The sequence below is a fragment of the Salvelinus namaycush genome, chromosome 41 (assembly GCF_016432855.1).
Source record: "Salvelinus namaycush isolate Seneca chromosome 41, SaNama_1.0, whole genome shotgun sequence".
NCBI classification, from domain to species: domain Eukaryota; kingdom Metazoa; phylum Chordata; class Actinopteri; order Salmoniformes; family Salmonidae; genus Salvelinus; species Salvelinus namaycush.
The window spans coordinates 4693847-4716032 of record NC_052347.1 but is presented as its reverse complement, the minus strand read 5'-3'; the positions used below and the strand labels follow the sequence as shown (position 1 = coordinate 4716032).

The 22186-nt window shown below is 44.3% G+C and overlaps 1 protein-coding gene and 3 non-coding genes across 5 annotated transcripts; all 4 read right to left on the bottom strand.

Moving 5' to 3' along the window:
* Positions 1-1281: 1281 nt before the first annotated feature.
* LOC120033919 (importin subunit beta-1) lies at positions 1282-21318 on the bottom strand. Of its 2 annotated transcripts, none has more exons than XM_038980313.1 (22): positions 20991-21318; positions 19873-19931; positions 16093-16275; positions 15632-15832; positions 15250-15402; positions 14899-14967; positions 14698-14787; positions 14260-14370; positions 13805-13906; positions 12065-12289; positions 8947-9138; positions 8334-8464; positions 7668-7815; positions 7343-7414; positions 6777-6921; positions 5836-5918; positions 5404-5511; positions 4945-5088; positions 4481-4586; positions 3877-3991; positions 3200-3361; positions 1282-2807 (listed from the first exon to the last, which is right to left on the bottom strand). In XM_038980313.1, coding segments are annotated over exons 1-22 (2640 nt in total). In that variant the 5' UTR covers positions 21031-21318; the 3' UTR covers positions 1282-2806. The 2 variants fall into 2 exon arrangements, with proteins under 2 accessions (XP_038836241.1, XP_038836242.1); XM_038980314.1 differs by having other exon boundaries at positions 14908-14967.
* On the bottom strand, positions 4178-4321 carry LOC120034627. The gene has a single exon (XR_005474067.1). It is a non-coding gene; the product is annotated as a small nucleolar RNA SNORA79 (small nucleolar RNA).
* Positions 4743-4886, bottom strand: LOC120034625. The gene has a single exon (XR_005474065.1). It is a non-coding gene; the product is annotated as a small nucleolar RNA SNORA79 (small nucleolar RNA).
* Positions 5616-5759, bottom strand: LOC120034626. The gene has a single exon (XR_005474066.1). It is a non-coding gene; the product is annotated as a small nucleolar RNA SNORA79 (small nucleolar RNA).
* Positions 21319-22186: the final 868 nt, after the last annotated feature.

The window sequence follows — 22186 nt, the reverse complement described above, 5'->3', positions numbered from 1 at the left end:
GCACTACTTTCAAGATGAAATTTTAACAGTTTCTTAGATTTTTTACTTAGTGTGTGCTCTTTGTGACCGTGGTCCTCGAGCCTTTTAGGTGACTGTGTACAACGTCATCAGTTGCTGCTCTGCTCATCCCAGATGTCATCACGCTCTTCATGGTCATGTATAAATTAACCACCCAGTTTCTTATTTCACTATGTGCTATTCAGATGCATTGTATCTCTCTTAGCAAATGTAGCCTTCACAATGAGCCCAGTTTTGCATTTCACCCATTTATAAAGGAGTCACATTTCTGTCTAAATCAGCATGGCAGGTTTATGAGACAGCACAGTACCGTTTCAACATTTAAATTGAGTTGTGGGAAAATAAAACCAACGCCTGCAGTTCAGTCAGCTGGGCACTAGAGGTGACCCGATACCTGATAATATATTGTATATGGTAGTTGACAGTATACTGCACTTCCATGTTTATTTCCCATTATCCTTAGGATTGGACATCAGGTAATTAAACACATCTGTGGTTTGGGTCAACTTCTAACATAGCAGCAATTTCAAATTCTGCTCAGATCAAATGTACTTTGTCTATGGTCCCTGTTCAGAAGTAGTGCACTATATGGTGAATAAAATTACAATTGTGCATTACTGGCACTTGAAAAATGTATCATCCTGTCACATTAATTTCTGGAGGGACAAGAGTAATTATGGTTCACTGACTTTCCTTTTAAGCAAGAGATCATTATTCTACACACACACACTCAATGCAAGGGTATAAGGGTCAGCAGGCACAAGTGACAGCCATTTACAGAAGAACATTGAAAAGTTACAGTATTAAGTACAATATAGATTTTTATTAGTTTACTAGGTTGGAAATTAAGAAAAAAAGCAGGTTGTCTTAATGTTCACAATTCTATATTCAAGTTGCAATTCTTAATATCATTTCAACACATGACATGGTGTAAATAGCCAAGCCCATGAGGACAATGTTACACAATCCAAAGTGGTGTGAGGACCAAAGTCACTGCAAAACATATCCAAAATCTCAAATCAAATGGAAAACGCCTCATATCCAACACTTATGCATTGGAGAACGTAAACAGTACAAAACAGTGAAGACAAGTTAAATTGAACCCGATTGATTATGCCAATATAGAAAGATACATTTTCTGGAAGTTTCTGGGGGATCTCGACCAACCTAGTGTTGCCATGGAAACTGAAGTCATCACAGTGCATTACAAACATTTGCAAGAAACAAAAGAAAATACAGACCAAAGTACCAGAACTGCTTGGGGAATGTTTGATATCATTTTATTGTTTCTTTTCATAGCAATGGAAAAATATAACCTTGTACAAACATAGTCGATTCTCATTTTAACAGCTTGGTGAGTGACCCTTTTCCAACTAAGTGCAGCGAGAAACCAACAAATGGGAACTGAAACAAGCCCAATTCACTAGTTCAGCATGTAGTTCAATAGATTTCTTTCTGAACGGCATGCTTTAGGCAAGTGTGTGTTTGCTTGTTGTATTTTACCCTATGACGAGTAGTCTAAATTTGGCACTCGTTTTCTACTCCTTGCTCATCTTAACACTAAGGAGATGTGTAATTGTAGTTATTGTAGTTATTTTGGAAGTGTTCCCTTAGCCTTGATTGATCCTGATGCACTCAACGCATAAATCCTCACCAATTCTTGTTAACAGGGCTGGCAAGAAAGGGTCTGTTTATCTAGAAGCCCACACTGAAAATGAAGAGAAACAACTGATGCCATTAAAATAAAAAAAAATTGAAACGGTGAACATTTGTCAGTGATTCTCTTGCAGGAAATAAACACCTTCTTGCCAATTCACTCAAGTGCTGCCAATAAGTAATCTACCGAGCCCCCACTGCCCTCTCCCAAACAGCATCAGAAATATATCTTACTGAATTTGCGTCAAGCTTTATTATTTATTTGAAATAACCAGGGGGGGGGGGGGGTAAAGACGGTGAATCCCCTCCCTCACAGACACACACTTCATCATCCAGGCTGGTCAGCTAGCTCCACCCCTGCATTGCTGTGGGTGCTCCGTGCAGGGGCAGGCTGGGGGATATCAGAGAGGCTAGAAGTAGGAGACGAGGGGGGTGGAGACCGCCTGCTCGTCCCCCTCGTTTCATCTTCCTTCAACTCCAGCAGTGATCCTTTAGGCGCATTTCTAACACCCCAAAAGTTTGTATTTTTCGGATTCCGGTTCAGTTCACGTTTGCGTAAAATTGACCAAGTCCACAAGCATATAAGGCTTGAAGGAACCCCCCAAAAAATGACAAGGGAAAAAGTAAGTCTTCCACAGATCGGTCAAAGAGCAAAATAGTCGCGTTCTTTCGTGTCATGTTTTGTTTGTATTTTCCCTCAAAAGAAACCACATTTTGGCAGTTTTATTTCTCTGCTCTGGTGATCCTGTTGTAGACTAATATTAGTTTTTTTTTTTTTCAGAAGAGTTCTAGAACTAGCCGGCTACAGTGATCCACGTTTTTGTGTGGAGTCCTTGTCAAGTCAGAATCAGTCCACAGGTGGCCTTAGAAGAGGGGGGCGGGGGTGGCTAAGGAAGTGGTGGTGGAGGTTCAGGGGTGGGGCGCTGCTGGTCTCCCGGCAACTGCTGGAATTGTACTCAGAAGGTGGTGTGACGTCGATCCTCGCTCACTCTCGCTCTCACTCACACATTCTCAGACACTCATCTCAGCGCACGCTTCACTTCTGCTTTAACTCGGACACGACGCAAAAGACAGAAGAAATTCCAGTGGGGCGTTTTCATTGTTGTCCATCTTATCCCCAACCAGCATGAAATCTGTAGGAAAAGAGGAAGAAAAGCTTATTAGCCGAAGGAGCCAAAGTCCTGTGTTCACGTGCTCCATGCACAGAGTGATCCCTCTCATTAGGCTGCTCCAGTGAAATTCTGGTGACTTTATAGATATCAAAATTGGTCACCAAGTTACACGCTCTATACACGCTCTTTCATGAAATCACTAATGGTTACAATTTCACGCCATCTCCATAATGAAATTTAAAAAATGGACAAGACTAGCACTTCCTGAATAAGTATCTCCCAATGCAACATTAACTTTCAAACTGTACATAGTTTTTTTTTTATCCCTTTGCTATTCCCTTGCTGTTTTGTGACGCCCCAGAGGTGCTGTAGGGGTGACTGTCAGTCAGTAGGGCATTAGGTCAGTAACTCACCAGGCCTGGCTCTTGAGCTTGCGCAGCTCCTTGGTGGCCCATGTGGCCAGCGTCTTGGTCTTGGTGGTCTTGGACCTCCGGCCCTCCGTCAGCAGGTCGTTGATGAGGGGCCGCAGCTCCACCAGCTTCATCACGTCCTTCCCAAAGGCCGTGCACAGGTCTCTGAGGAGAGAAAAGAGGTAGAGTCGCACCACATGTAGGACATTTTACGTCACGGGGGAGGGAAAGGGAAAAACTAAGCACGTCGCAGGAACATTACTATTTACATACTGCAAAGGGAAGCGGAGGAAACCGTTTTACATTGATCAAGTCGCTGGAAACACGACTTCGATCTAGAGGCCTGCTACCTCAAACAACTCCTTTTCAAGTCTCTTACTGACTGGGTCTGTGCAGGTTTCAGATAAACGCTATTAAAACATCAGGGTTTTGAGTACAAGATCTCACAGACCAGACAGGCTTTCCTTAGATCAACAAAAATGTATAAAAAAAAAAATCCAAATTCATAAATCAGAATTCATCATGAAGTGTCTTTCATGCCTTGAGATCATCTGCCCTCCTCCATGCATCTTAGCCCAAGCTGCCCCTAACATTTTTATGCGATGTCAAAAGCATCTTCAGTATTATTGTGATCCACAAAGCAAGCGTCACTACCACAGAGATAATCCTAGTTGCCTTACCCTATAAGTCCGGCGGCGTTTGCCACCACGCCGTCAGAGTGGTCCTCGTCTTCAGCGATGTGATGGATGAAGGACAGGATGAACTCCACTCTGGGCTGCACCAGCATCACGTCAGCTACAGGTAGGACAGAACGATGCAATGAAGACCATGTTCAGCGCAATCATGAGAATTAAGACAGGTGACAGATGCCCAATATGTCACTCAAAGTTGCCATAATTCTGACGAAGAGGTGATTAAGGATGCGTGTTTGGCAAATGCCACTTTTCCTATTTTTGGACTTTTCAGTGTGCCACAATGTGCAAGTGTGGGGTCCCGCAAAGTCCAGTGTAGACAATGGCAGCCCTGCTACCTCATGAACACTGGGTGAAATAGACCCTGCGTTACTCTGTGACGACCTAAAATCCCAGCTGCCACAGCTCAGAGCAGCGAGAGGAACAGGCGTCAGTGGAAGGACTTCTCAGTCTACTGTAAACACTAGTGCAGGAAAATCGTACATTTGGCATCTCAAGACACAATATCAATACCATAGTCGGCAAAACACCAAAATACTAGCTCCACAAAATCTGTAGATTAGTTACGACAGTGGGAGGATGGCGGACTCACGGTGCACGTTCTCCTGGTCTCCCTTCAGGCCCTGGATGATGCCAGTGTAGGCCTCCAGACAGCCCTCCCGCAGCTCGTTCAGATAGTCCACCATGTCATAGTCCGTCTGCCAGGTGGAAGGAACCAAAACACACAGCAGATTAGAGGGACGGAGGACAGACCGCATCGAGGAGCGCAACTGTCATTGTTATCTATTGACCAATATAACAAACTCCGGAAGAGGCAAGCTTAACAAGATTCAACAGAAATGCTCAGGGAAGAAACTTGTGGGGTCCCGCAAAGTCCAGTGTAGATAATGGCAGCCCTGCTACCTCATGAACACTGGGTGAAATAGACCCTGCGTTAATCTGTGACGACCTAAAATCCCAGCTGCCACAGCTCAGAGCAGCGAGAGGAACAGGCGTCAGGGTCAAACGAAACAAGGGGATGCCAATGTGGTAACAGTGCATGTCCATCTGTTCTACCTTGTCGACTTGTGCCTGCGACGCCTGCTGCAGCGTGTCCAGGACGATCTCCAGGTACTTCTTGAACTCCCCTCCGATGGCCAGGGCAATGTCTCCGAACGCTGACAGGATCTGAGGCTTCACTGACCGGTGCACATTCTCATTCTGCAGGGGAAACACACACGCCCTTAGTCAGTACAGGTGAAAAACTATGAGTATCTACAAGACTTAACCTAACCCATATGAACAAAGACAGCTGGAATCATAACCCTTTTCTTCCCAATAATTTTTAGTTGTTGTTGTGTCTACGGTCAGCTTGACGCCAAGGCATTTACACGCGTCTACAAAGTAACCGATCAATAAAACGGAGGCTGTAAATCTGCAATAAGACTCAAAATGTATGGTCCTGTACATTCCAGTATTGATAACGGTAGCCTTGGCATTTCCAACACAGCTGGCAGAAACTAAAGTGCAACTCACCCCCAGGTTCTCCAGCAGGAGCTGCATGATCTCGTCGCAGTAAGGCAGGATGTTGGACATCAGGGCTCGGCACAGGTCACACACCAGGCCCACCGCGGCCAGACACACCTGAGGGAGGGAGGGCGAGTGGTGTAGCTAGGTGAAATAATTGAGTGTTGACTCTCACAGCAAGCATTACTAGAGGGTACTTCGCTACTAAATCAGTGCATTTCAAGTGTGGGGTCCCGCAAAGTCCAGTGTAGATAATGGCAGCCCTGCTACCTCATGAACACTGGGTGAAATAGACCCTGCGTTACTCTGTGACGACCTAAAATCCCAGCTGCCACAGCTCAGAGCAGCGAGAGGAACAGGCGTCAGTGGAAGGGAGAAATCTTGTTTTTTTACTTTAAGAGATTAATATGAATATAATCCTTGAAAAATCATAGAACCCACTTGATATTCTGCATAATTCTTCAGTCCAATTCCCAGGAAGGGTTTAAAGGCATCCATGTATTTCTGAAAGTCAGCGCCCAAAACTGAGGAAACATAGAAGACATTACAGAACAACATTGAATATGGTTACATGCACACAATTATTGTGAATAGTCTAAATTAATGACAATTCGATTTAAATGTTTACATGCTTTGCAAAAAGAACAATTTCCCTAATAATCCTGTTTATATGGACATATCTAAAAATCAGTCTACCTGCACATTGATAAATGCAGAAATTCTTCAATCAAAATAAACATTACCATAGCGACCATGTCATTTTTGGAAAGCCTATTTGATTCTGAGTTCGGACATATAAAGTTTGTATGTGACAACTATTTCTAAGATTCAAACTTTCAGTTGGTCCAAACGCACTTCACTCGCGCAAAAGATGGAGGCTTGAGTTGCTGGTGCTAGCACATGCACCGATTAAGCCGTTTATATACACCCTAATCTTTCGAAAGATACCTGGTTTTCAGAGCTGTTTTAACTGGCTTATGTTTACTTTGATTGTGACCTTACAGCGATTAAGATAAGCAGAGTAATGTGTTTACATGACTAATGCCATACTCTGCCCACTGCCATGACACTGGACATGCGACACACCATATACATACTGTAAGAAGCGTGGAAATCAGTTTCACATTGACCAAGCAGCTGGAAACAGGTCTCAGATAAATCCTATTAAACATCAGGGTTTTCAGGGTTTTGAGTACAAGATTTCTCATCACAGACCAGATATGAGGTTTAACTGCTTAGATTCACATAAACATAATTCACCCTACTAAAGTGTGTGGAGGGTGTGAGTAGAAAACCCTGTGTGTGTGACCTATCTAAAAAAAAAAAAAAAAAAAAATTGAATTTACCCATCCACCACAGTGTGACCGTTTTAAATGGCTTACCTTCCACCAAGGTTGAGACGGCCATGAGCGCATCCTCCTGTACGCCCCCGGAGCCGGCGGTGTTCTGGAACATTCTGAGCAGGGAGGCCATCACCACGTCTGAGATCTGCAACGCGTCCTGGTGCTGCACCTTCCTCAGCACATTCTATAGAGAAGTGGGGAGGGAAAGGGTTAACCTAACATAGCAAAGGCTAACTTAAACGTTGTTTAGCTACTGTGATGAGAAGCGGGAAAGGAGAACTCCAACCCAGAAGTAGTTTCCTGGCTGGGTGTCCGTCTACGGCACCTTTCCTCATAAAGCCCTCTCCTTTCCTAGTACATTTCAGATCTTGTCTGTGCAGGTCTCAGATTCTTCCTATTGGTGTCATCGGGGTTTTCAGTACACGATCTCTCGTCACAGATCAGACAGGCACTAAAAATGTGTATCACTTTTTTCCTAAGGCTTTAAAATACTCAAGACCGCTAAATATATCCATGGAACACCCTAGGTATTCTTCTTCTACCTCTAGTTCGGGGAGGTTGAAATAGTTTGGAGGGTCAAACTGAATGAAGTCAGCTCGTCTCACCTGCAGGGTGGCACACAGTAGAGACTGGAGGTCGTTGAACTGAATTCTGTCCGACGTGCTCTGGATGTGAGACTGAGGAGAGAGAGAGAGAGCACATGAAATCAACAGCTCCTTCAATAGGAGTTTATTCAATACAGAAAAGACACCAAGCATAATGTCTAATAGTTTAAAGTAGGTCTCAGATAAATCCTTAAGTAAACATCAGAGCTTTTCAGAGTAGTGAGTACATGATTTCTCATCACAGACCAAAAAGGTTTCCCCTTTTTTGCCCCCCCCCCCCAATTTATCGCTCTCTCCCATCCCTCCTCTCTCTGTTGGGACCCACCTCCATCTGCAGGACCTGCTGCAGGCGTTCCATGATGACCAGGGTGGTCTTCTGCACGGCTGGGTAGCAGTCCTTGGCGCTGTTCTTCACAATCTCCATCAGGGCCTCGTAAGCCGCGCTACGCAGGTTGTTCTGGTGACCGTCCGGCCTGGTGGACACAGAGGGAAAACATTGATTTATTTCACTTAAAATCATTACTATGCATCAGGAAAACAATATATTACTTGCATTTTATATGATACAGAAATGTGTGCAATTCTTAGCAAAAAAAATTGATGCATTTAAATACATAAACCTGAACGATCTAGGACGAAGAGACTGGATAAGAGACTCACAGCCTTCAAAAGGATATGTACAGCTAAGGGCGTCAAAGGACTTCCTGAGGAAGTAGATTTTAACGCCATTCTACATCTCCAAATGCATTTTTGTCATTGAAGGCCTCAGATATTGTGGTAGGGGTTATCCATCACATGTTCAGCGTGGTGCATGATTTCTCATCACAGACCAGAGTTACTCTCCAGCTAACTCCAGAAATCCTCCAGACAAAATGTCTAGTTGACCTGCAAAGTTGAGGTTTCTAAACCTCTACAGTCCTGACAATAGAAGGTGACGTTCCATCCCCCTGTCCTGCTTACCAGTCTAGCGTTTCTGGACAGTCCTGCCTACCTGTCTGTGGTTTCTAGGAGTTTCTGGACGATGAGCTCGAAGGAGGAGGAGAGGCAGTACGTGGCAGGCTCCTCCTGGTCCTCCGCTGCATCTGTGGCTTCGTACGCGGCTTCCGCCAGGCTGGAGAAGGCCTGAGGGAGGGAGGGAGAAGTTATGAGGGCATTCATATGAAAACCACGAATCATTATTTTTGGTCCTTAAAAAAAAAACGGAATGTCTTTAGCAGGTCTCAGATACTGTGGTAGGGGTTATCCAGCACATATTCAGCGTGGTGCATGATCTCCCGTCACAGACAGGTATCTCTCTCAACTACAGATACTTTGATGCAACATATTTCACTTGAGTGGGGTGGACAGATCTAAGGCATCAATTGTAAATGAGCAAGTGATTTGGTACTGTGCAGTATATCATTGATGCTTGTGGTGATGAAATCCTTATCTGTGGGATTAACAAAGTACTACTGCTGCATGTGTGGTGGAGGCCCACAATGGAAATAAGCTATTCAACGATAGCCGTTATCCTCAATTTTAAATGCATTGTATCCAGGTGTTGTCGAATTGCGTTTTTAAAAAGGGTAAAATAAATCAAAAGGCGGCTCTAGCTTGTGTCTCACCCAGCAGACGTTGGATGCGACGCGTGGCTCGGCCCCCAGGCCCTCGATGAGACACTGCAGCAGAGGGGCCAGGTACACCTCGTTGATGGCCGCCTCCGGCAGCAGCTCACAGATCCTGCCCACCGTCCAGGCCGTGGTGTCCCTCACCACAACACTGGGGTCCTTCATCAGCTCAATCAGCGTGGGCATTGCCTGGGAGGGGAGAAACAACAGCAGATTGGTCATTAACCCCAGTAGTATCAATGAGCAGGGGGGGGACAACACATGACGTCTCCCCATTTAAGAGCGTTGAGATTCTATGAAAAGCACTATAGAAATTTAATAAATGATCCTTTATTCATTATTAAGTACTGTTATCCATGGTTCAAGAGTAAACAGACCGGCATGGATGGGCGGAGAAAGGAAGGTACTGTTAATATAACAGCAGTATTCAGGTGTAGCGAGAGAGGCATAGGCTGGAAAGGGAGGGCAGTGGACAAGATTTTACAACAGTAGCGTCTGTCAAATATGACAAACAGGGAAAGGGGCCACCAGGGATTGTCACAGAGTCTCGACAGAGTAGGGCTGGGAATTGCCAGGGACCTCACGATACGTGAAGTATTACGAATCTAAATGTATTTGCGATTCGATAGTGCGATTTTATTGTGATTCGATGTTCCAAACATATTGTTCAACATATGTCTGCTGCAGATGGACAAGAGAGCCATGAGAAAATTAGTTTCAGTCATTCCTACATAAAAAAGATGAACAAGCTATGAAGGAAAAACAGGAATTTTGGTGCAGGAACAGCCAACTAGCGCAAAATATATTGCGATATTGTCAAAACGACACGAGTTATCAAAAACAATATTCCGATGTGTAACTGTCGATTTCCCCCCCATAACTACTACAGAGTATGCCTAAATCCAGCTTTACTGAACTGGTCTGTGCAGGTATCAGATAAATCCTATTTAAACATCAGGGTTGTCAAGGGTCTTGAGTACAATCTTTTTTATCACCGACCAGATACAAGGTTCAATACTGCCTTATTAGATTTACATATTTCCGTTTTACAACGGAAACAAGATTTTATATAAACGTCAGGTAGTCCCGTGTCAGTTCTTTTGAATTTGGTGCCTAGTGAATGACAGGTTTTATCTCTGATTATGGACACTTACACAAGCTTATCACCAGCTCTCTGAGACAAGCACCCACTTCAGTTCACAGTTCAATAGGGCTTGGGGGGGGGGGGGGTCAAGGATTGGGGCATAGTCTGTATCTCAAATGGCACCCTATTCCCTACATAACGCATTACTTGTGTCCAGGGTAGAAAGTAGTGCACCAAATAGGGAGCCATTTGAGACGTAGCCATACACACAGCCACGAAAGAACATAGTGGTTCAGCTGATACCGCCTCAACAGCCCCTCCAGTCCACCCTACTTGTGAATGCACACGTCTGTAAATACCCAATCACCCTGGAAACAACTTACGGTAGATTGTGGTTCATCTAAAAATTAACTGAAACTTGCAGATAGCTTCATTATTAACCATAAGGGAGTTTAAGAACACACAGAAAAGACTATGCATTATCTGATGGGCGTGCAACACAAGGAAACTGAGAAATGCTTGCAGCCTAGAGATAATGACCTTTACAACAGATACATTTCTACTTGGCCACAAGCAATTCTCTTCCTTGCTCGACACACCCATCAGACGGTGGATTGTTAAGTATGCATGTTAGTCTATGCTGCTGTGAAACTCCACCGAAACTTCCCCTTGGGAAAAATCGGTAGTATCAGTATACAGCGGTAGCTGGTGTAGTGACCTGCATGACAAGGGGTTTGAGCTGGTTGGGTCATGCCTTAGCGATGTGCAGTTAGCGAACGATTCGTTCTTTTTAAACAACTCTTTTTACTGACTCGAGACGCATGATTTGTTTCTCCTGAGTGACTGGTTCATTTTAGTCTTTCGTTTTGACCTGCTAGTACTGGCCGCAGTGAGTCCTACCTACAGCAGGATCAATACACGCTCCACCGGCTCCAGAGACGTGCTCCGACCACCAACCATCGGTCATACGCGCACAGGGAAATAGATCATCACCAACGAGAAGAAAAATACATGTTTACAACCGATAATTGATCGCATGGTGCAAGAATGACTGCAATTAATTGATTATTGAAAGTCATTGACGCCGTTTTTTTTTTAACCAGAGCCTCTGCTCAACAAACTCAAACTCTACAATTAATCATTCTGGGGGCTGCAGTTTGAACATTGTGCTCGTCACCCTCACAGGAGACATTAAAGGTATGCATTCCACCAAGAGTCGTTCACAATCTCGTCCGGTTGGAGCCACAACCTTACCTCGTTTCAAATGAATAAAAAAAATTATCTTATTTGTGCCCCTAGCAATCAACAAATGTACATCGTTTAAAGCAGAGTTTCACATGTCTCAATCACAAATGACAGCTCCAATATGCTCCCCATGGTGAACGAGATGTGTTCAAGAGGCTTGTGGAATCATGACTCGAGTTTTCAGTTTGTCGTTCACCGGTCGGGGGTCTTGCGTGCTCTGGGCATTACTGACTCAAATGAACAAAAGGAGTCGAACGAGTCGTTCTTTTGACTGAACGAGTCGACAAGATCCGAGTCTGTCAAAAGAGCAAAACATCCCATCAACACTATGCCAAGAATTTCCTAACAGATAGTCAAGACTCCTCTCCTATCTGATATGTTAGCTGCAGGTTGAGATCATAATATGGTGGTGTTCCGTTTATGGCATGTCTTCATGTCTAATAAAAAGCATGACCTGGCGCACACACAGAGAAAAGTATTTTGTGCAGAGGTGCTGACTAACGACGAATAAACTAAGATATTAAAAAAATTGTTGCACAATATATAAATATATAAAAATGCCCAGTCATTTATTGGGTAAACCGACGTTTCGGCATCACTGCCTTCTTCAGGGTAATGTCATGAATACTTGAACCAGGTTATGTAGACAAAGACTGCAATTAATGCAAGCAATGACAATAGTGAGGGGTGTGTCATAATTGTTAGGTTAATTAGAAAGAATTGAGCGAAACCGTTACAAGAATATGTTGATTTGTCTTCATGTCTACATTTGGTGAAGTTAGTCACCTGAATGACGAGGGGTTTGAGCTGGTTAAGCTCGGGCCCCTCTAGGATGGAGCCGAAGGCCATGACGGAGGCGTCGCGGTAGCGCCAGTCGGGGTGCTTGATGTGCTCCTTGATGAAGGGCAGCACGTGAGGCACCACGTCGTCCTCGCAACACGTGGCCAGCAGCATCAGGCACACGCCCGCCGCCTTGCACGGGTTCCAGTCGTCATCGTCGTCGTTCTCGTCCTGGGAAGGAAGCGAGAGGGGTGAATGAGAGGAGACGCATTTACATGACACGTTATAACATCGAGAAAAGGAGGGATAAAACCAATGTCTATTGACAGAGGAACATAGACGGGGGGTGGAGGGAAGGAGAAGTATGAAAGGAATCTATACTGGACTTGCACATAGGAGAAGTGAGAGGAATACATTTACATAAAAAAGGTATGCCGGGAGAAATGACCCGATTGTGTAGAGGGGAAGGAGACCCAAAGGAAAAAGCATACATTACATGAACAGGTACCTATTGCATATCAACAAGGACATTCTGCACAAAAGGACACACAAAATAACATATCAACACAAAGGACAGACCAAATGGGACACACAAATTCAGCTAGACAAGTACAGTGTCTCATTAAAGCCCCTAATAGATAGACTGGGGTGGCACGTACAGAAATCCTCACCTCCCTGCTAGACTTCACTTGGTACACTTGTACTTATTATAGAATGGGTGGTAGCAGTAGAACACAGTCTTCCTGGGGGACTATCAACTATTTTGTATGTGGTATTAGACACAAAATGGTGGCGCCTGGATGGGTGAGGAGCCACCCCCCTTAATACGGGCTCCCGAGTGGCGCAGCGGTCTAAGGCACTGCATCTCAGTGCTAGACGCGTCACTACAGACACCTTGGTTCAAATCCAGGCTGTATCACAACCGGCCGCGATTGGGAGTCCCATAGGGTGGCGCACAATTGGCCCAGCGTCGGCCGGCTTTAGCCGGTGTAGGCCGTGATTGTAAATAGGAATTTGTTCTCAACTGACATGCCTAGTTAAATAAAGGTTAAATTAAAAATACGTGTCTGCAGGTCTCAGATAGGGGTTATCCATCACATGTTCAGCGTGGTGCATGATTTCTCATCACAGACCAGACAGGTTTTCCTAGGAGGTAGAATCTTAATTGAATCTCAAGATTAAGGATTCTGCCAGCTAGATGCATTAGTTTTGTACAGAGATTTTAATACCAGGAAATGATTCACCCATATCCTTATCAATCAGGTTCTGTCTCACTCTACAGGATCCTTCTAGGTTATGAAGGTATTATCGACGGACGTTTTAGTGTCTCTGGCTGACATTAAATCATGTAGAGTCACCACCGCTGCCCTGCTCTCCAAAGACAAACTGGCTGGGGATGCCTTCACTTCCACTGGCTGGCTTACCCTGTCCGGGTAAGGTTTCAACACCCTGTGGCTAGCATTTTTCACATGCTTCACATTAATCCAAATCTGTTTGTTCGATTTCTCCCTCCGCCAACCTCATTAACATTGTTTCACTTAGAATTGTGTGTGGACCGTGCTAGCTAGGCTGGGCTGTGAACTGCAAGGAATCTTGCCTTGTGTTAAACACTAAAAACTGCAGACTGAAATGTGTGGTGTGTACAGACGCTTCACTTGAATTATGTCCTTCAAATCTGTAACCTAACGTGTAACGAAGAGGATAACGAGGTGTAAAATGACTGCCACGGGCTCTTCTCTTGGGTACCTGTTTGGTGAGTGTCTGGGTGAGGATGGGCACCAGGTATTGCAAGGCTCCTTTAGCATAGAACTTGCTGGTGTGCTCCGGGGGCCGGCCCTGCTCCGATGCCTGGAGAGAGAGAGATGTACCAAACTTAGAGGAATATTTGCCTTTTTGTTGTTGTGCAACTCCCCGTTGTATTTATTTTGCGTCTAAAATAAACACCCGCAAGGTAAGGGTGTCAGCTTAATGGCTGACTAATGGTGTGATAACAAAATTCCACAAGATTTCTCATCACAGACCAGACAGGTGAGCTATATCGTCACTCTACAACACGGCTAACTGTGACCCTTTCTGGTGTTATAATATATAAAACGTGTGTACATTTACATCCGTGCGCTGCAGTGTTGCCTTGTGTTTAGTTACTCGAGTTAAAACACGTTTGAAAGTGCGTGTGGGGGGGGGGGGGGGGGGGGGCTCACCTCAGTCGCTTCAATGGCCAAATCCATCTCCTCGTCACACACGTTCGACCAGAACTCGATTCCTTGTAAGGCAACTTCATCAATGTCACTTTTCATGGCTTCTATTGTGATCTGTTCGGGGGAGGGAGAGGACAGACCAAAGGGAGGAGGGGTCAGGATGTTCATTTTAAAGGAGTGTCCTTGATACGGACTACTGGCCTCGGTGTCCGTGCAGGTCTCGGATATTGTCGTAGGAGTTACACATCAGGCGTTACAGCGTCGTGCATTATTTCTCATCACAGACCAGACAAGTGGTCAACAAGCGACGCTACAAAATCAGTAACTGATAAGGTTCATCAAGACCTTGGTTTGGAGTTCTGCCTTAAGTTCTTCAGAAATAAATAGAAGCACATCTAAAGACAACAGAGCAAGACCAAGTTGCTGCATGGGGGTGCTTACCGCAAACAGTGCTGGGCCCATGTACGTTTCCATGTACTGATAATACAAAGACATTATCTTCACCAAGTTCTGTAAGGCAGCCACTCGTACCTGTGGGAGACAACCAATGTTGGTGAAATGCAATGTCTAAGAATATGATTATTGGCTGAAAGCATGAATAAATGTGCCAAAAAAGGTTTTAAATAGAAAAGAGAAACTCACGATACTCACTCTGGTGTCTGGGCACTGTGTGGCCTCGCAGACGACCTGCATTATAAAGTGCCTCTCCGTCTGGAAAACACAAACCCATTCACTGTTACGACAGGCCCATAGAAAAAGCATTCAAAACCCAACCTTGTGTGCAGGTCTCAGATATTGTGGAAGGGGTTATCCATCACATGTTCAGCGTGGTGCATGATTTCTCATCACAGACCAGACCGTTAAGTCGATAAACAAGCTCAGATTTGTCCATTTCATCTTTCCATTTTTGGGGTCACATCATGCAACAAAGGAGGAACTTAAACACTAATATAGTGGGACACAGGCAGGGCGGGGCAGGAGACACAAACACACCTCTTTGTCAAAGTTGGCTTTGGTGAACTCCAGTGAGTTGAGCAGCGCGTTGGTGGCAGCCAGCTTGACGTTGTTGCTGGGCTCCTCCTTCCTCATGCCCTGGATGATTGCTGTCAGGATCTGGTTGGCGTTGTCCTGCAGCTGCTCAGGGTCCTACAGTACAGGGGAGGAGAGAAGACAGTTGTTCATGGAAGTTACGTCTGCTCTGCAGCGAAACATGCATTGGAAAACAAAAATGTAGTCTAGGTTCGATTTTGGAATCTTGTCTTTGTGCAATTGTAATTGAGGACACAATGTCACAAGTTTCATATTAGAGTAGATAGATTGAGGTTATAACCACTGTATCCTCATGTGAGCAAGTGTGTGTGCCAGGGGCACTCACTATGTCCTGGCAGATGTATCCAATGGCCTCCAGGGTGGACTCCTTCATGTGCTCAGTGCTGCTGGGGTCCGTCACATTGGCCACTAGCTGGGGAATGAGCTCGGGCCACTGGGTAACGGGGATCTCTGCGCAGGCGATGCCAGCCACGCACTGGGAGGCCGAGCTGGGCCGGTACGTCTCCGTGCCCAGGGTCTGCAGAACCTGGAGAGGAGTGAAAGGAAGGGGGGGGGGGGGGGGGGGGGGGATTAGAGATGAATCAACTGGTGCATTTTGCTGGGTGAAGCCAAGTGAGACGGAGGACATTGGTTCCTATAGGAGCCAAGGGCTTTTGTCAAATTAGTCATTTGGCAGGGTAGGTTTCTGAGGTAAAATTATTTTTTGGGGGGGACAACAAGAGCCAACTGAAGCTAGAAAGTATAAATAAATCTGCACTAAGAGGTGGAAGAGGAGTTTCTCCTTACAAAGTTCTTGATCTCCCTCCGGGCGTTGGCATCGATGGCAAGCCATCTCTGCTGGTAGCGTGTCTTCACGTCCGGGTCTTTGGAGGTGAGTGAGTTCTTCACCTGCAGCCCTGCGGCCACGCGAGCCACCTGGGTGTTGCCAGGGTTGGCGAGCACCTTGGAGAGCTCCACCAGGAACGTGGGCTGGAGAAAGGGAGAGTGGGTGGGGAAAGTTTTTAAAATGTATTTCTACAAAATCCGGCCATAAGACGGTAGTGGTTTAGTAAAACACAGGTAAGAGAAAAAAATGGTCATCACCACAGTCCTTAAGTCCCTGGCATGAGTAAGATTTCACTGCAGTGATTCTGAACAATGTTCAACAGTTACATTGAGCAACTGAAGGATGTAGGAGGCTAGTAATCAATCAACAGACATGACGGAGCAGGTTTGTATGCAACAGCAAAACAATTGACACTAAATTCAGTAGACACTAAATTCCATTCATGCTGCAGTCAGTGAGTGGCAGCAGCGGGCTCCACAAATCTCTTTTGATCCATGTGTGGTGGTTTTAAAATCAGATCTAATGTGTTTGTGTAACCAAAACAAACTGCTAAATTCATACAAGTCCTGGTGAGTTGTTTAGGTCTCTGTTTCACATATACAGTGCCTTTGGGAAAGTATTCAGAACACATGACTTTTCCCACATTTTCTTACATTACAGCCTTATTCTAAAATGGATTAAATAAAAAATATCCGTAGCAATACCCCATAATGACAAACCAAAAACAGGCTTAGAAATTTTTGCAAATTTAAAAATAAACAGAAATACCTTATGCACATAAGTATTCAGACCCTTTGCCACAAGACTCAAAATTGAGCTCAGGTGCATCCCGTTTCCATTGATCATCCTTGAGATGTCTCTACAACTTCATTGGAGTCCACCTGTGGTAAATTCAATTGATTGGACATGATTTGGAAAGGCACACACCTGTCTATATAAGGTCCCACAGTTGACAGTGCATGTCAGTGCAAAAACCAAGCCATGAGGTCGAAGGAATTGTCCATAGAGCTTCGAGACAGGATTGTGTCGAGGCACAGATCTGGGGAAGTGTACCAAAAAATGTCGGCAGCATTGACGGTCCCCAAGAACACAATGGCCTCCATCAATCTTAAAATGGAAGAAGTTTGGAACCACCAAGACTCTTCCTAGAGCTGGCCGCCCGGCTAAACCGAGCAATCGCGGGAGAAGGGCCTCGGTCAGGGAGGTGACGAAGAACCTGATGGTCACTCTGACAAGCTCTAGAGTTCCTCTGTGTAGATGGGAGAACCCTCCAGAAGGACAACCATCTCTGCAGCATTCCACCAATCAGACCTTTATGGTAGTGACCAGACGGAAGCCACTCAGCCAAAGGTACATGACAGCCCGCTTGGAGTTTGCCAAAAGGCACCTAAAGGACTCTAAGATCATGAGAAACAAGATTCAACTCTTTGGCCTGAATGCCAAGCCTCACATCTGGAGGAAACCATGCAACATCCCTACAGTGAAGAATGGTGGTGGCAGCATCATGCTGTGGGGATGTTTTTCAGCAGGGACTGGGACACTACTCAGGATCGAGGGAAAGGTGAACAGAGCAGTAGAGATATAATTGATGAAAACCTGCTCCAGAGCACTCAGGAGCGCAGACTGGGGCGAAGGTTCACCTTCCAACAGGAAACAGCCAAGACAATGCAGGAGTGGCTTTCATCTTTCATCTCTCTCTGCATATCCTTGAGTGGTCCAGCCAGAGCCAAGACTTGAACCTGAACAAACATCTCTGGAGAGACCTGGAAATAGCTGTGCTGCAACACTCCCCATCCAACCTGACAGAGCTTGAGAGGATCTGCAGAGAAGAATGGGAGAAACTCCCCAAATACAGGTGTGCCAAGCTTGTCACATCATACCCAAGAAGACTTGAAGCTGTAATCGCTGCCAAGGGTGCTTTAACAAAGTACTGAGTAAAGGGTCTGAATACTTACATAAATGTGATTTCATTTTTTTTTTTTTATATAAATTAGCAAAAATGTCTAGAAACCTGTTTTTGCTTTGTCATTATGGGGTATTGTATGTAAATTGCTGAGAGAGAAAAACAAAGCTATAACATAAGGTGAAAAAAAGTAATGGGCTCTGAATACTTTCCGGAAGTAACTGTATACTCTGCTTTGTGACCAATTTTAGCTGTAAGAGTTCATCTGTGACACCTATTCCAGATCATCTCATTAGTGGGGCCTATGAGGCATCAAGTGTCTAGATTGGTGTCACTATCTAGGCTTTCTGGAGATTAAAAATATATGTCCAAATACTTAGATTAGGAGAAGAAACCTCTATGTCCCTTTAGCAGATGGATTAAAAGACAGATAGGATTTAATCATGTGGTCTTTAATGATAATGTAGGACAAGAGGGCACCACAAAAGAAGGCCATTTAGCAACACTTGTACCATGACATCTTCTGACTGCTGATTTGGGTCAAACTCCCTTAATAGTTTTTGATGTGCCTAGCCAATTATGTGACTGATCATTAACAGAGCTGCACAGTCCAGCAAACAAAGCCATAGACCTTTGAGGTACCTTGCGGTTAAGAGTGTTGGGCCAGTAACCGAAAGTTCGCTGGTTCGATTCCCTGAGGCGACTAGGTAAAAAAACAAAAAACATCTACCAATATGCCATTGAGCAAGGCACGTAACTGTAGCTGCTCCTGTATGTCGCTATGGATGAGTGTGTGTGCTAAATGACTAAAATGTAATTATATATATATATATATATATGGCTATTATTTTGACTTAAAGCTACATAAGGACGTGCGGCCAAATAAAATGGGAGATTACACAATCGATGTTTAGCTTTTGACTACTCTGCAGAATATATAACTTGTACGTAACAGGCACAATATAGAGTCTAGCATGAGAAACGTTAAGTGGCAGATGTAGGTACCATGCCACATCCGTTCAAATGAGCCCTGCACACCTTTCATAAACTAGCTTTTTCTATGGGGATCTGCCACTGCCCAAAATAGTTAACATAGCATAAATGTTTCGTCAAAAAACACACAAGCTGCATACACACAAGCTGACTCATATTTCAAAGCTAAATAGCTATGCAAAAATGTAGTTCAATGACAGATGCCTTGATCACGCCTTACTTCCTCTTCTCTAGCCAGCTAGCTACACCCTCTTTCACTTTCTACTCCAAAAAATGCAATGGACATCTGTCAGGGGGGAGGAGTGCTCTTGCTCACTAGTAAAAGCCTATCAGGCAGCTTTCCGGTTAACTATTAGTTACATGAATAGCATATGGAACCAAATGCAGCTATAAGATTACAACATGTTAGCCACATGTGTCCATATCAAAACAGGGTAATCCGCCCCGCTAGTGATCCATCACTATCAGTGAACTCGTTTTTCGATGCCGGGGTTATACTGCTCAAGTGAAATTAATCTGAATGAATAAAAATAAAAAAATCGCTGAAAACGTGAATTTGTCGAAATTTTGTTAGTTCCAAGTGATCATGCCAAGGCACTGGAATCCAACAATGGTGTAGCTGGTGTGCTAGCTAGCTAACGTGGGTTAATGCTAGGTCTCCATTCATTCGCGAAAGCTGAGGTGTGTGACGCTGCTACCATAATGTTGCGATGGAGAAAGGGCCCAGTTGAAAACGCCGGCAATTCAATTCAATGCGCTCATGCCCTGTGTTTCTGGCGCCAGACCTGAATGTGACCGGAATATATTATCCGTCTGGACTGATAAAATGTGTAGTTATACAAACCAAATTTTCAATTGCCGCTTGCTCCAGAAACTTCTGTGCCGCCTCCAGTTCATTTCGATCTGAGGGGGCGAGGGAGAAAATGTGAGCGTTATACTATGTGAATAGCTACTGCACTTGCTAGTTAGCTACAACATGAAGCAGCAAAGTTCTGTTAGCATGCATCTGCAATTCCTACATTGCCTGGCTAGCTAGAACGATTAGCTAGCTAGGCTACCACGATTACCTAGCTAACATTAGCTAGTATGTAGTGCGCACCAGTAATCACATTCACTGCTACTGCGATAATTGGGAAATCTACTTGGGAAATAGTGGGTGTACGTTTCCTGATGCGAGATTGGTTCGTTAACTAGTTAAATTAAATAGCCAATTTATCAAGCCTTACTAGTTAGATAGGTGACCCATGTCATGCAACACGCTGGCTACCGGGGATGCTATGCTCACTAGCGGATAGCTACTAGAGGCCAACGATTAAGTTAGCCATCGAGCTAACCAACTCGTATTAAACTATTTAGTTAACGTAGTTCGCTCTACATGTTACATCACCACGGACAATGCACAAGTGTTTACTTCACTAGCTAGCGTATACGACCTAATAAGGTTTACATGATCGAGTCCAGGCCTTCTATTTTTTTTCACATCGGCACATCATGCACATGCTAGTTATAGTACTTAGATAGTAATCTTTAAAGTTAGCGGGCGTGCAAGGCAGGGCCGATTTAGTTGCACATGAATGGCTAGTTAGCCAAGTTAATTGATAGGTAACAATACGTATCAAACCAGTAAAAATATCACATCAAATTGACCAACTACGTGGGTGACAACTTTTTCAACGGATAATACATTTTGACAACTGGCAGCTCTGTCAATGCCGCCCAGATTGAACTATTAACAGTGCTAAAAGTTAGCATGTTAGCGAATTCACCACAGACGCCGCATCCGCAGAGTGAGTAGGCCGTAACATTAGCAGCCTAGCTAGCCTACTGCTAGGCATTTCCTCCTCCCTTTTTCTGATTTAACTTTCACCGTTATCGTTATCAAATACAGATATGTGAAGTTGCTGGGCCTAAACTCTTCACATGGCAAATGTTAAAGATAAGTATATGGAGCTGTATAATCACCTGGAGAGACAGTTTTTTCGAGGATTGTTATCAGCTCCATTCTGTCCCAACCACTCTACACAGAAGTCGCTAGCTAGTTAGATTGCCGCGCACAACTCAACCCCGGATTATATTTCTTCAGTGTTCAACCAAAGTAACAAGACCGTGGATAAATCAATGAAAGCCGGTGAGAAAAACATACACGCCCAGTATCCCCCAGCCGATTAGTTTACTCTGGATATGAGCTATTTCCAAACGCGGAACCTGAAAAAAAATTTGTTTAAGCAGCAATGCCGCTTGTTCATTCTGTGTTGTCGGGAGGGAAAGGGCCTTGCTCGACTCCCGCGGAAGGATATCACGCGCCGCTTCTATGAAAAAAGAAAAAAAAACTCCTCCCTATCTTCCGCGCGAGCGCGTTTTCATGTGCGCACACCTTTTCTGGACCTTACACATATTCATTTTTAACCAAAACTTGACGCTTGTTCAAATAGGTAAAGTATTAGCCAACTGTTGTATAATTGTTGTCTAAGTTGTAACTTTGCTGTCCTGTACTTAATCAACCATAAAATGATCTGACTTCTCAATAAATTCAAAACCAAATGTGGAGTGGACAAAATGGCTAGCTAGCCTAATGTAATGACATTTAACCGTCATTTAAATTGGTACAACTCATGTATGTATCTAAGTAATCCCCCTATACTTTATTATGTACTGCCTATAACTTTTAATTTCCAATTATCGTGATGGAAATAAGCCATGGCAGAGTGTACTAATAATAATAATTGTACAAAGTTCAAATAAATCGTCCCTTAGCCTGCCATCCAGGGCACTTTTGATTTGGTCAGTGATAGTCTTTGTTGATCTGTCATAGCTGCCCTCCAGAGCTGGCCAGTCGGTTTGTGCACCTGTACACTAACTGATACCAGATACATTTTATGGAACGCTGTTTGGGTCTTTGCGTGTCAAAAAAGATGCACGTGAAATAACACTATTTTACGCGTTAAATACACTTTTAATTTGACACGTCAAATAACACCGTTATATTATAAAATGTTGTGTGTTCTGAATTTACACGTGCAAGCCAAGCGCCACCACTAATATCAGTAGCACTGTCAAAGCTGTACAAAAAAAAGTCAGCAAACAACTGCCACTAACGAAGTGTTTACAATAGTGCTTTGGTAATAAAGCATTATTTGTTCGACCGCAACTTCTGGGGA